Source organism: Dipodomys merriami, unplaced genomic scaffold (genome assembly GCF_024711535.1).
Source record: "Dipodomys merriami isolate MVZ:Mamm:240054 unplaced genomic scaffold, mDipMer1.0.p SCAF_78, whole genome shotgun sequence".
NCBI classification, from domain to species: Eukaryota; Metazoa; Chordata; class Mammalia; order Rodentia; family Heteromyidae; genus Dipodomys; species Dipodomys merriami.
In genome coordinates, this window is record NW_027206379.1 from 5,757,085 (window position 1) to 5,769,428 (window position 12,344).

The 12,344-nt window shown below is 64.9% G+C and overlaps 1 protein-coding gene across 1 annotated transcript; it reads right to left on the reverse strand.

The window, feature by feature from the left end:
- Nucleotides 1-691: 691 nt before the first annotated feature.
- On the reverse strand, nucleotides 692-9,252 carry Pnpla2 (patatin like phospholipase domain containing 2). Its single transcript, XM_070009854.1, has 9 exons — nucleotides 8,974-9,252; nucleotides 6,644-6,876; nucleotides 4,122-4,187; nucleotides 3,620-3,829; nucleotides 3,253-3,313; nucleotides 2,958-3,134; nucleotides 2,709-2,841; nucleotides 2,449-2,571; nucleotides 692-1,395 (listed from the first exon to the last, which is right to left on the reverse strand). The coding sequence occupies exons 1-9, from the start codon at nucleotides 9,158-9,160 to the stop codon at nucleotides 1,074-1,076; spliced, it is 1,512 nt and encodes a 503-aa protein (XP_069865955.1). The 5' UTR covers nucleotides 9,161-9,252; the 3' UTR covers nucleotides 692-1,073.
- Between the last annotated feature and the right edge of the window lie 3,092 nt (nucleotides 9,253-12,344).

The following is a 12,344-nucleotide window of genomic DNA, read 5'->3' on the forward strand; positions in this document are numbered from 1 at the left end:
CTGAGGGACGGAGCCCAGGCCCAGAGTTCAAGCCCCACAACCGACAAAAAAAAAAAAAAAAAAAAAAAAAGTCTCACAGACTTTCCTGCCTGGGCTGGCTTTGAACTATGATCCTCAGATCTCAGCCCCAGTAGCCAGGAAGACAGGTGCGAGCCACCCACGCCGGGAGAAGAGGCTTGTTTTGTTTTTTAATTTTATTATCATGCTGGGTGTGAGTGGCTCACGCCTGTCATCCTAGCTACTCAGAGGCTGAGATCTGAGGATCACGGTCCAAAGCCAGCCCAGCCAGGAAACTGTGAGATTCTTATCTCCAATAAACCACTAGAAAACTGGAAGTGACACTGTGGTTCAAGTGGTAGAGCGCTCGCCTTGAGCTGAAGAGCTAAGGGACAGCGTCCAGGCCAAGTTCAGGCTCCAGGACCGACAAAAAAAAAAAAAAAAGCAAAAAGCAAACAAGAAAAAGAAATGAAAAAGGTAGGCTGGGAATGTGGCTCAGTGGTAGAGTGCTTGCCTAGCATGCATAAAGCCCTGGGTTCAATTCCTCAGCACCACATACACAGAAAATGCTGGAAGTGGCGTTGTGGCTCAAGTGGTAGAGTGCTAGCCTTGAGCAAAAGAAGCTCAGGGACAGTACCAAGATCTTAAGATCAAGCCCCAGGACTGGAAAAAAGAAAGAAAAGAAGACAGAGGCTAAGCTGTGGTGTTTATTACATCTACTTTGGCAAAAATAAATAAAATCTCACACACTCTTTAGTAAAATATGAAAATGGGAAGGAGGAGCAGAGGAAAATGAGGAGACGTGAAGTTCTCAAGAGTAACTGCACTGAGAAAGGGTGGATGGGCGACTAAGGCACGGGTGAGGGCAGGCCCTGTGGCCCCAGTGGAGGCCGCCCCACCGGCTCCCACTCAGTGTGACCAGTGAGTGGTTGGTGAAAAGGGGTTCGCAGCAAAGCCCCCTTTTTGCAGTTGTGAGAGAGCTACCTCCTCACTCCACGTTGAGTAGCGGAAGTATGGAGTGGGGTCTTGGTCAGCAGTCTGGGGCTGGGCTGGAGAGGGCCAGAGGAGCAGGGTGATCAGCAAGGGGGCAGGCTGGGTGGGTGCTGCGCAGGCGCAGGATCCGGAGAGGCGGGCCCAGCAGGCTCGCGCATGCGCAGGGCATCCGGAGGGGCGGGCCCAGCAGGCTCGCGCATGCGCAGGGCATCCGGTGGGAAGGCCACATTGGTGCAGAAGAGCCCCAGCAGCAGCTGGCGCTGGCACTCCTCCCACCTGGCCAGCGCATCCCCCAGTGAGAGGTTGTTGCGCACCCAGGTGGGTAGCGCCTCACTGTATGTAGCACAAGACAGCGGCACGGAGGGCAGCGACTGAGCTCGGCGCAGCTCCCCCTGCTGGGACAGCCTGTGGGCAAGAAGCCACGGTAAGGCCGGGGGGCCGGGCAGGGCTGGGGGGCCGCGGATAGGGCTCGGGGGGCCGGGCAGGGCTCGGGAGGGCCCGCGGGCAGGGCTCGGGAGGGCCGGGCAGGGCTGGGGGGCCGCGGATAGGGCTCGGGGGGCCGGGCAGGGCTCGGGAGGGCCCGCGGGCAGGGCTCGGGAGGGCCCGCGGGCAGGGCTCGGGAGGGCCCGCGGGCAGGGCTGGGGGGGCCGGGCAGGGCTCGGGAGGGCCCGCGGGCAGGGCTGGGGGGGCCGGGCAGGGCTGGGGGGGCCGGGCAGGGCTGGGGGGCCGCGGATAGGGCTCGGGGGGCCGGGCAGGGCTCGGGAGGGCCCGCGGGCAGGGCTGGGGGGGCCGGGCAGGGCTCGGGAGGGCCCGCGGGCAGGGCTGGGGGGGCCGGGCAGGGCTCGGGAGGGCCCGCGGGCAGGGCTGGGGGGGCCGGGCAGGGCTCGGGAGGGCCCGCGGGCAGGACTGGGGGGGCCGGGCAGGGCTCGGGAGGGCCCGCGGGCAGGGCTGGGGGGGCCGGGCAGGGCTGGGGGGCCGGGCAGAGCTCGGGAGGGCCCGCGGGCAGGGCTCGGGAGGGCCGGGCAGGGCTGGGGAGGGCCCGCGGGCAGGGCTCGGGAGGGGGGCCGGGCAGGGCTGGGGGGCCGCGGATAGGGCTCGGGGGGCCGCGGATAGGGCTCGGGGGGCCGGGCAGAGCTCGGGAGGGCCGGGCAGGGCTGGGGAGGGCCCGCGGGCAGGGCTCGGGAGGGCCCGCGGGCAGGGCTCGGGAGGGCCCGCGGGCAGGGCTGGGGAGGGGGGCCGGGCAGGGCTGGGGAGGGCTGGGCAGGGCTCGGGAGGGCCGGGCAGGGCTGAGGAGGGGGCCCGCGGGCAGGGCTCGGGAGGGCCCGCGGGCAGGGCTGGGGGGGGGCCGGGCAGGGCTGGGGAGGGGGCCCGCGGGCCGGGCAGGGCTGGGGGGGCCGCAGGCAGGGTTGGGGGGGGCCGGGCAGGGCTGGGGGGGGCGCCGCGGCCAAGGGGGCTCACCCGGAGGGCAGGTGGTTGCCCAGCTTCCTCTTGGCGCGCATCACCAGGTACTGGCAGATGCTGCCTGTCTGCTCCTTCATCCACCGGATGTCTTCTGGAACGTCGGGCAGCCACTCCAGCAAGCTGAGGATAGGGCGGAAGACACCCCTTAGAGGCTGCAGCCCACCTGTTGGCCGGGCCCCAGGCACGGGTGCCCTGGTCCCCGAGTGAGCCCCTGCTCAGGTCCAGCCCTTCTCCCCTGGCGCTCTCCCCACCCTCACCGGATGGTGAAGGACACGGCACTCTCCAGCGGCAGCGTGTAGGGCACCATCATGGCCGTGGCCAGACGCACGGGCAGCATGTTGGAGAGTGTGGTCATCAGGTCTTTGGGTTCCACACAGGCCTCCAGCAGGGCTGTGGGCAGGAGGTTGGCAGCTGGTTGGGGATGTGGGGCCAGCCCGCAGCCGCTGTGCTGGCCGTCTCTCCCCTGGCCCGGCCCCCTCCACACTCCTCCCCTCCGTGTGGCTCACCCTCGTTGAGTCTGGCCGGCAGGTGCTCCAGAATGTGATCCTCCCCGGGGGGCTGCGAGTGGCCCTCTAGGTGGACCCTCTCTTCAGCCACTTCAGCCTCCTCAGCTTCTTCTTCCTCACGGCCATGGTGAGGGGTGGGGGGCAGCGCCAGCAAGGGGTTGGGTTGGTTCAGAAGACCTGGAGGGGGGAGGGGGAGGAAGGAAACCACTCTGGTTGGCCACGGGGCGGGGACGGCCCAGCGCCAGTTCTGCCACCCCGCGTTTTGACAGGTGGGCCGGCCGGCCTGCCCACGCACCGTTCCTCCGCAGGAAGCGCAGGCCGTCACGGTAGCCCTGCTTACACATCTCTCGAAGCACCTGTGGCACGTTAAGGCAGAGGGAACCAGATGAGCCCTGCGGTCCCCTGGATCCCGCAGCAGCCGCCTCCACCCCGCCCGCTCTGCAGCCACCACAGCCCTGGTCCAGCACAACATCCACGCTAGACCCTGGACGGACAGGCTGCCTCCCTGGGAGAGGACGTGCAGGCCATGGCTACCCCGGCCCTCGGAAGAGGCTAGACCACCCCGCCCCAACCTGGGCTCTCAGAAGACGTTTCTGTGCGAGCTTTCTCCCCAGTGCTGAGTGCAAACGGGCTGTAGAGCCCACAGCCCTGCGCGGGCTCACCATGGGCTCAGGTGGGAAAAGGGCCTTGGAGAGGCGGTAGAGGTTGCGCAGGTTGAACTGGATGCTGGTGTTAGTGACCCGGAGCTCGTGGATGTTTGTGGAGCTGTCCTGTGGGCAGATGTCACTCTCACCCGAGAAGGGGGACACGGTGATGGTGTTCTTGAGCTCGTAAAGTGGCAGGTTGTCTGAGATGCCGCCGTCCACGTAGCGCTGCACACACAGGCGCATGGTCAGGGCCTGCAGGGCTGTGCTGTCTCCACGCCGGGGGCCGCTGTACTTGGGCCTTTTGCCCACTAGGTACTGGGCACTCCATCAGTGGCATGGGGGACGGCAATGGCAACTGCACATCCCCAGAGCCACTCTGCCTCTTGAGTAATAGGAAGTGAAGCAAGAGGCAGTGGCAGAGTGAGGGCTGGAGCAGGGGGGTCCACGGCCGTCCCGTGCCAGCAGATCTGGTGGCTCACACAGGGCACCGCCCAGCACAGCCCAGCAGGATACTCACCACCCCTTGGAGGGAGGGAGGGATGAGGCCACAGTACACGGGGATGAAAGTGCTGCAGACATTGGCCTGCAAGGGCAAAGCAGGAGGGTGGTGAGCAAAGGTCTAGGGTTACATTGGGCCTCACAGCCCCAGAGCCATCAGAGCCACCAGAGCCCACAGAACCCACCAGAACCATCAGAGCCACCAGAACCATTAGAGCCATGAGAGCCACAGAGCCACCAGAACCCACCAGAACCATCAGAGCCACCATAGCCATGAGAGCCACCAGAACGACCATAGCCATGAGAGCCACCAGAGCCCACCAGAACCATCAGAGCCACCAGAACCATCAGAGCCACCAGAGCCACCAGAACCACCAGAACCACCAGAGCCACCAGAACCACCAGAGCCACCAGAACCATCAGAGCCACCATAGCCATGAGAGCCACCATAGCCATGAGAGCCACCAGAACCATGAGAGCCACCAGAACCACCAGAGCCACCAGAGCCACCAGAACCATGAGAGCCACCAGAACCATGAGAGTCACCAGAACCATCAGAGCCATGAGAGCCACCAGAACCATGAGAGCCACCAGAGCCATGAGAGCCACCAGAGCCATGAGAGCCACCAGAGCCATGAGAGCCACCAGAACCACCATAGCCATGAGAGCCACCAGAACCATGAGAGCCACCAGAACCACCAGAGCCACCAGAGCCACCAGAACCATGAGAGCCACCAGAACCATGAGAGTCACCAGAACCATCAGAGCCATGAGAGCCATCAGAGCCATGAGAGCCACCAGAGCCATGAGAGCCACCAGAGCCATGAGAGCCATCAGAGCCATGAGAGCCACCAGAACCATCAGAGCCATCAGAGCCACCAGAGCTATCAGAGCCACGAGAGCTGCCAGAGCCCTCAAAATCCACCAGAACCATCAGAGCCACCAGAACCACCAGAACTAACCAGAGCCACCAGAACCACCAAAACCAGAGCCATCAGAGCCATGAGAGCCCACCAGACCCCACCAGACCCACCAGAGCTATGAGCCACCAGAACCATCAGAGCCACCAGAGCCATGAGAGCCACCAGAGCCATAAGAACCACCAGAATCCACCAGAACCATTAGAGCCATCAGAGCCACCAGAGCCCACAGAACCCACCAGAACCATCAGAGCCACCATAGCCATGAGAGCCATGAGAGCCAGAGCCATGAGAGCCACCAGAGCCATGAGAGCCACCAGAACCATGAGAGCCACCAGAGCCATGAGAGCCACCAGAGCCACCAGAGCCATGAGAGCCACCAGAGCCATGAGAGCCACCAGAGCCATGAGAGCCACAGAGCCCACAGAACCCACCAGAACCATCAGAGCCACCAGAGCCATCAGAGCCACCAGAGCCATCAGAGCCACGAGCTGCCAGAGCCCTCAAAATCCACCAGAACCATGAGAGCCACCAGAGCCACCAGAGCCACCAGAACCACCAGAGCCACCAGAACCACCAGAACTAACCAGAGCCACCAGAACCACCAAAACCAGAGCCATCAGAGCCATGAGAGCCCACCAGACCCCACCAGACCCACCAGAGCTATGAGCCACCAGAACCTACCAGAACCCACCAGAACTACCAGAGCCATCAGAGACCACCAGAGCCATCAAAGACCACCAGAACCCACCAAAACCCACCAGAACCATCAGAGCGACCAAAGCCACCAGAGCCACCAGAACCCACCTGAGCCACTGGAGCCCATCAGAACTACCAGAGACCACCAGAGCCACCAAAACCCACCAGAGCCACTAGAACCCACCTGAGCCACCAGAGACCACCAGAACCCACCAGAGACCAACAGAACCCACCAGAGCCACCAAAACCCACCAGAGCCATTAGAACCCACCTGAGCCACCAGAGAGCACCAGAACCCACCAGAGACCACCAGAACCCACCAGAGACCAACAGAACCCACCAGAGACCAACAGAGCCCACCAGAGCCACCAGAGACCACCAGAACCCACCAGAGCCACCAAAACCCACCAGAGCCACTAGAACCCACCTGAGCCACCAGAGACCACCAGAACCCACCAGAGACCAACAGAACCCACCAGAGCCACCAAAACCCACCAGAGCCACTAGAACCCACCTGAGCCACCAGAGACCACCAGAACCCACCAGAGACCAACAGAACCCACCAGAGCCACCAAAACCCACCAGAGCCACTAGAACCCACCTGAGCCACCAGAGACCACCAGAACCCACCAGAGACCAACAGAACCCACCAGAGCCACCAAAACCCACCAGAGCCACTAGAACCCACCTGAGCCACCAGAGACCACCAGAACCCACCAGAGACCAACAGAACCCACCAGAGACCAACAGAACCCACCAGAGACCAACAGAGCCCACCAGAGCCACCAGAGACCAACAGAGCCCACCAGAGCCACCAGAACCCACCAGAGCCACTAGAACCCACCTGAGCCACCAGAACCCACCAGAGACCAACAGAACCCACCAGAGACCAACAGAGCCCACCAGAACCACCAGAGCTCACCTGGATCAGCTCCTCCTTGGAGTTGAACTGGGATATGATGACGTTCTCGCCATCTGAAACACGGGTCAGCGAGATGCCCAGGCGTCCACTGGCTCGCTCGTGGCTATCAGCAGGCAGGATCTTCAGCAGGCAGCCTCGGATGGTCTTCACCAGGTTGAAGGAAGGATGTAGGGGACCCAGGAACCGCTTCCGGGCCTCCTTGGAGACCTCAATGATATTGGCGCCTGCCTCACCTAGAGCAGCAGGGCCAGGATCAGGGGCCAGGACTCCTTCCCCATAGCTTTTTTTTTGTTTGATTGTTTGTTTGTTTGTTTGCCAGTCATGGTACCTGAACTCTGGGCCTGGGCACTGTCCCTCAGCTCTTCAGCTCAAGGCTAGCGCTCTACCACTTGAGCCACAGCACCACTTCCAGCTTTTTCTGCTTATGTGGTGCTGAGGAATCGAACCCAGGGCCTCATGCATGCAAGGGCAAGCACTCTACCACTGAGCCACCTTCCTAGCCCTTCCCCATAGCTTTGTGGCTAGGCTGCTGTTCTCCCCATTAGCCCTGGGGCCTGGACCACTGTTGAAACTTCTGTGACCTGTACCTGGGTAGAGGGGCTCAGGACGCCAAACAGCAGGGCCTGGTCCAGGGCGGTCAGCAGGTACTGGGACCTGCCCTCTGCCCGGTATTTCCCAACTGCCTGACCCAGTGAGCCAATAGGCTTCGTGCGGTGTGGCAGGACGCCCAGCAGAGGAAGGTGCGGAGGCCCAGCTCCGGCCAGCCTCAGCCTTCACCCACTTGGCCTGCTCTAGACCCACAAAACCCAGCCCAGGGCAGGGGTCACAGCCTGAGAGAGCAGGGGCCTGCCTCCTGGAGGCTAACACTGTCCCCCTGCAGCCATGGACAAGCATCCCAGCACACCTATTAGAGGACAATGCCAGCGTGGGCATAAATGTCCAGTTAACTGGCAGAAAAACTAGAAGTGAAGGTAAGGCTGAGATGGTAGCGCTCCAGCCTTGAGCAAGAGCTCCCTGGGGTCCTCAAGCTCCAGCACTGGCACGAGGTTGGGGGGGGGGGATACGACACAGAGCCCACCTCCGTTCCCAACCAGAGGTGCCCCCCTCTTTCCCTCAGGGCTAGTCAGCGTCCAGCTCCTCAGGGCACCTTGTCACCTTGATTGCCCCGTGCGCTGGGGGCTGGGCAGGAGTTCCCAGGACTCTGGAGGAAGAACGCTGTGTGCTGTAAACACCACCCCCACGTGGCAGCCGGAAGTGTGCCTCACAGCCCAGCCCAGCCCACAAGGGTCCGGCTCTCCTGACTATTGACCCAGAGCCCAAAGCACCCGACCCAAGAAGCAGGCGGGGCAGCCGTCAGCTGGGGGGCAGGCTGGGGGCAGAGAGCCCTTACTGGCTCCTTTAGAGGCCTCAGGAAGGGCCTGGCCACATGCCCAGCTGGCCTAGGAGGTCGCCAGGCCCCAGGCACCCGGTGGCAGGGGCGGGAAGGGGACTGGGACAGAGAGGGCCCCGCCCCGACCTCGTACCTCTTCTGTCCCACCATAGCTTCGCTCCACCTGCCGGTGTCCAGCCCGAGAACCCGGCCCCACCCCATCCCCAGGCAGCCCGGACGGCAAAACAAACCAGGGCCGCCCGGGACCCGCACCCGGCCCTGGACCCCAGGCCGGGCCCAGCCCAACGGCGCCCAGTGCGCGGCGGCCCTGCGGGGCCCGGGGGTCCCCGCATCCCCGCCCGGCCCCCGCGACCCCGCCCGGTCCCCGCGACCCCGGCCGGCCCCCGCGACCCCGGCCGGCCCCCGGCCTCACCCAGGCAGCCCCCGCGACCCCACCGGCCCCCGCGACCCCGGCAGCCCCCGTGACCCCGCCCGGCCCCCGCGACCCCGGCAGCCCCCGCGACCCCGCCGGCCCCCGCGACCCCGGCAGCCCCCGCGACCCCACCGGCCCCCGCGACCCCGGCCGGCCCCCGGCCTCACCCAGGCAGTCCCCGCGACCCCACCGGCCCCCGCGACCCCGGCAGCCCCCGTGACCCCGCCCGGCCCCCGCGACCCCGGCAGCCCCCGCGACCCCGCCGGCCCCCGCGACCCCGCCGGCCCCCGCGACCCCGCCGGCCCCCGCGACCCCGGAAGCCCCCGCGACCCCGCCGGCCCCCGCGACCCCGCCCGGTCCCCGCGACCCCGGCCGGCCCCCACGACCCCGGCAGCCCCCGGCCTCACCCAGGCAGCCCCCGCGACCCCGCCGGCCCCCGCGACCCCGCGACCCCGCCCGGTCCCCGCGACCCCGCCCGGTCCCCGCGACCCCGGCCGGCCCCCCGCGACCCCGGCGGCCCGGCCTCACCCAGGCAGGCCCCCGTGACCAGCGCCGTGGCCGTGAGCGCCCCGGCCGAGGCGCCGTAGATGTGCGCGGCGTTGGCCACCAGGAACGGCGCGTGCTCGCGCAGGCAGGACGCCACCCCGATGTGGTAGACGCCGAGGAAGCCGCAGCCCGCGAAGGAAATGTTCCACTTGGCCTCGCGGGGGAACATCGCGGCGCGGCGCGGCGCTCGGCGCCAGCCCGGGCTCCGCTCGATCCGGTCGGGGCCTCCGCCGGCCGAGGCGGAGACGCTGTGCGGAGCCGCGGCCTCGGCGGGGAGGTAGAGGGGCGGGGCGGGGCCGGAGGGGGCGGGGCCCGCGCGGCCCAACCGGAGCGCGCGGCGCAGGCGCGGCCCCGCCCCCGGGCGCCGCTCGGGGCCCCGCCCCCGGCTGCGGCAGCGCACGCCTCCGCGGGCGGGCTCGGGTCTGCTGCGTCTGCGCGCCCGCCGCCGTCGCCTCTCCCACCGTCGGCCGCCGGGACGCAAGGAAACCAGCACCGACGGCACCCACGCGGGCTTGGAGGCGCCCCCGAGGCGGGCTCCGCGACATGGCCGCGGCCCGGTGGCTGGCCCTGCGGCCCGGTGGCTGGCCCTGCGGCCCGGTGGCTGGCCCTGCGGCCCTGCGGCCTGGTGGCTGGCCCTGCGGCCCTGCGGCCTGGTGGCTGGCCCTGCGGCCCTGTGGCTGGCCCTGCGGCCTGGTGGCTGGCCCTGCGGCCCTGTGGCTGGCCCTGCGGCCTGGTGGCTGGCCCTGCGGCCCGGTGGCTGGCCCTGCGGCCCTGTGGCTGGCCCTGCGGCCCTGTGGCTGGCCCTGCGGCCCTGGCCCTGCGGCCCGGTCTCTGGCCCTGCGGCCCGGTCTCTGGCCCTGCGGCCCGGTGGCTGGCCCTGCGACCCGGTGGCTGGCCCTGCGGCCCGGTGGCTGGCCCTGCGGCCCGGTGGCTGGCCCTGCGGCCCGGTGGCTGGCCCTGCGGCCCGGTCTCTGGCCCTGCGGCCTGGTCTCTGGCCCTGCGGCCCGGTGGCTGGCCCTGCGGCCCGGTCTCTGGCCCTGTGGCCCCGGCCCTGCGGCCCGGTGGCTGGCCCTGTGGCCCGGTGGCTGCGGTGGCTGGCCCTGTGGCCCGGTGGCTGCGGTGGCTGGCCCTGCGGCCCGGTCCCTGGCGCTCCACCTGGGCCTTACAGGGCTGAGCCTGCCCCCCCACCCCCACCCCCTTCCCACATTTCTTCCTGGCTCCGACCAGGACCGGGCCTCACCTGGTCCCCTCCTTGAACCTGAGCCAAGGAGCTGGCCAGGTGTGGGGTATTGGACCACAGGCCTCTGCCCGGGGCCCTGCTCAGCTCGGGGCCCAAACGGCGTGCCGGGGAGCCGAGGTCCGCCGTGGGCTTCAAGGCCTGGGCCGGCAGGTGGCCCCGCTCGCGGGGTGGGTGCCCCCCACAGCTCGAGGCACCTTGGGCAGTTGTTCAGCCCCCTGGAGTATCCCCCCAGCTCTCACCAGGCCACTGCACTGGAGGTGGCTGCTGGACAGGAAGTGTCCTGCGTCCTTCAGGAGAGGCCTGCCTGTCCTCAGCTGGCTTGCCCCGCAGCCAGGCCTCCCTGAGAAGCTCCTTCCTTCTTCAGGCTGTCAGGCTGCTGGACCTCTTGGGACGCACAGTGTGCAGGCTCTGCCTTCTCGTCGGGAGATGGGGGAGATGGGATGAGAGACCCGGAGCAGCACACAGACTTGGGAAGCTAACATCCAAGGGAGGACAGGGACAAGACACACAGTCCAGAGAGGGAGAAGGGGTTCTTTTAGTGTGTGTACCAATATTGGAGCTTAAGCTCAGGGCCTGGGCACACTATCAAGGCTGACACTCTACCACTTGAACCACAGCTCCACTTTCAGCTTCTTGGTAGTTACCTGGAGATGAGTCTCACAGACTTCCTTGCCTGGGCTGACTTCCAACTGTGATCCTCAGATCTCAGCTCCCGAGAAGCTAGGATTTCAGTTGTAAGCCACTAGTGTCTGACCAGAAGTTCTGTATTGTAATGAAGTGGTGGAGCTCTGCCACTGAGCCATACTCCTGGCTCCAAACTAGATTTCCCTTGACACTAAGTATGGTGGTCCATGCCTGTAATCCCAGTTGTTCAGGAGGTCTGAGGCCAGCCTGAGCAAAGTGCTTTGAAGAATAAAGAGGAGAAGGGGCCAGGGTTGTGGCTCATATGTCAAGGGTGGAGACCCAGAGCTCAAACAACAGTACTACCAACAAGAAGGAAAACAGAACAAAACATCCTCTGATTGATTGCTCCAGGAAGAACTTTAGTGGGAGTGAAACCAAAAGGTGTAAATGGGAGGGAAGGCCCGAGTCAGAAAAGGAAAGAAATGAAGACCTTGGCAGGGACTGCAGCCAGGTACAGTGAGCAAGGCTGGAGCAGGGGTCAAAGATCCTAGAGGAATGAACCTACAGTTCCAGCCTGGACTCTGAAAAGGCTGGCGTCACCTGGAGGGCATCACGAGGGGCAGGACCTCAGCTGGCCTGGGGGCAGGAGCAGCCCAGCTCCACCCAGGATTCTGGGAACAGGCAGCCTGTTCCTGGCTTCTCAGCCTCCCAAGGGTCTGGGAGGCTGTGTACACAAAACAACTTGACCCTCTGTGGAAATGGGGACAGAGGTCTCCCAGAGCTGGGCAGAACCCTCACTGGAGGCTCTGAATAGGTTGTGGGGAGAATCTTGTCTCTGGTTTCTGAACCCTTGGATTTTCCAGTCTATACCCAGGGGCCTGCCCGCCCCCTCCCTACTGTATCCCATCCCTGGAGATTGGCTGCCATCACCGGAAAGTCTAGGTCCTAAGTGGTCACCTGAACTCCTGGTTATGCAGATCAGACTAGCTCCATCCATCTCCCTTCTTCCTCTAGAGGGTTTCCTAGGCAAAACTTAAGGCCCACCCATAGCATTTGGCCTCAAACTTATTGAGACCACAATGGTCTCAACCTTGTGGTTTAGCCTCTCCACTGCTGCTGAGATTTTGGTCATATACTAACACACATGGATTTTTATTCCCCATAAACTGCACACTGGTGGCTCATGCCTGTACGTACGTAATCTTAGCTGCTCAGGAGGCTGAGATCTGAAGACCATGGTTCAGTCAGCCTAGGCAAAAAGTGTGAGTCAGACTCCTATCTCCAATTAACTGCCTCAAAAAAGCTGTAAGTGGAGCTGTGGCTCAAGCCACAGAATACTAGCTTTGAGGGGAAAACAAAAAACCTCAAGGGCAGTGCCCAGACCAGTTCAAGCCTCAGGGGGGAAAAAAGAAAAAGGAGAAAAAGGCTGTGCACCAATGGCTATGGCTCAGGTCTGTAACTCTAGCTACTCAGGAGGCTGACATCTGAA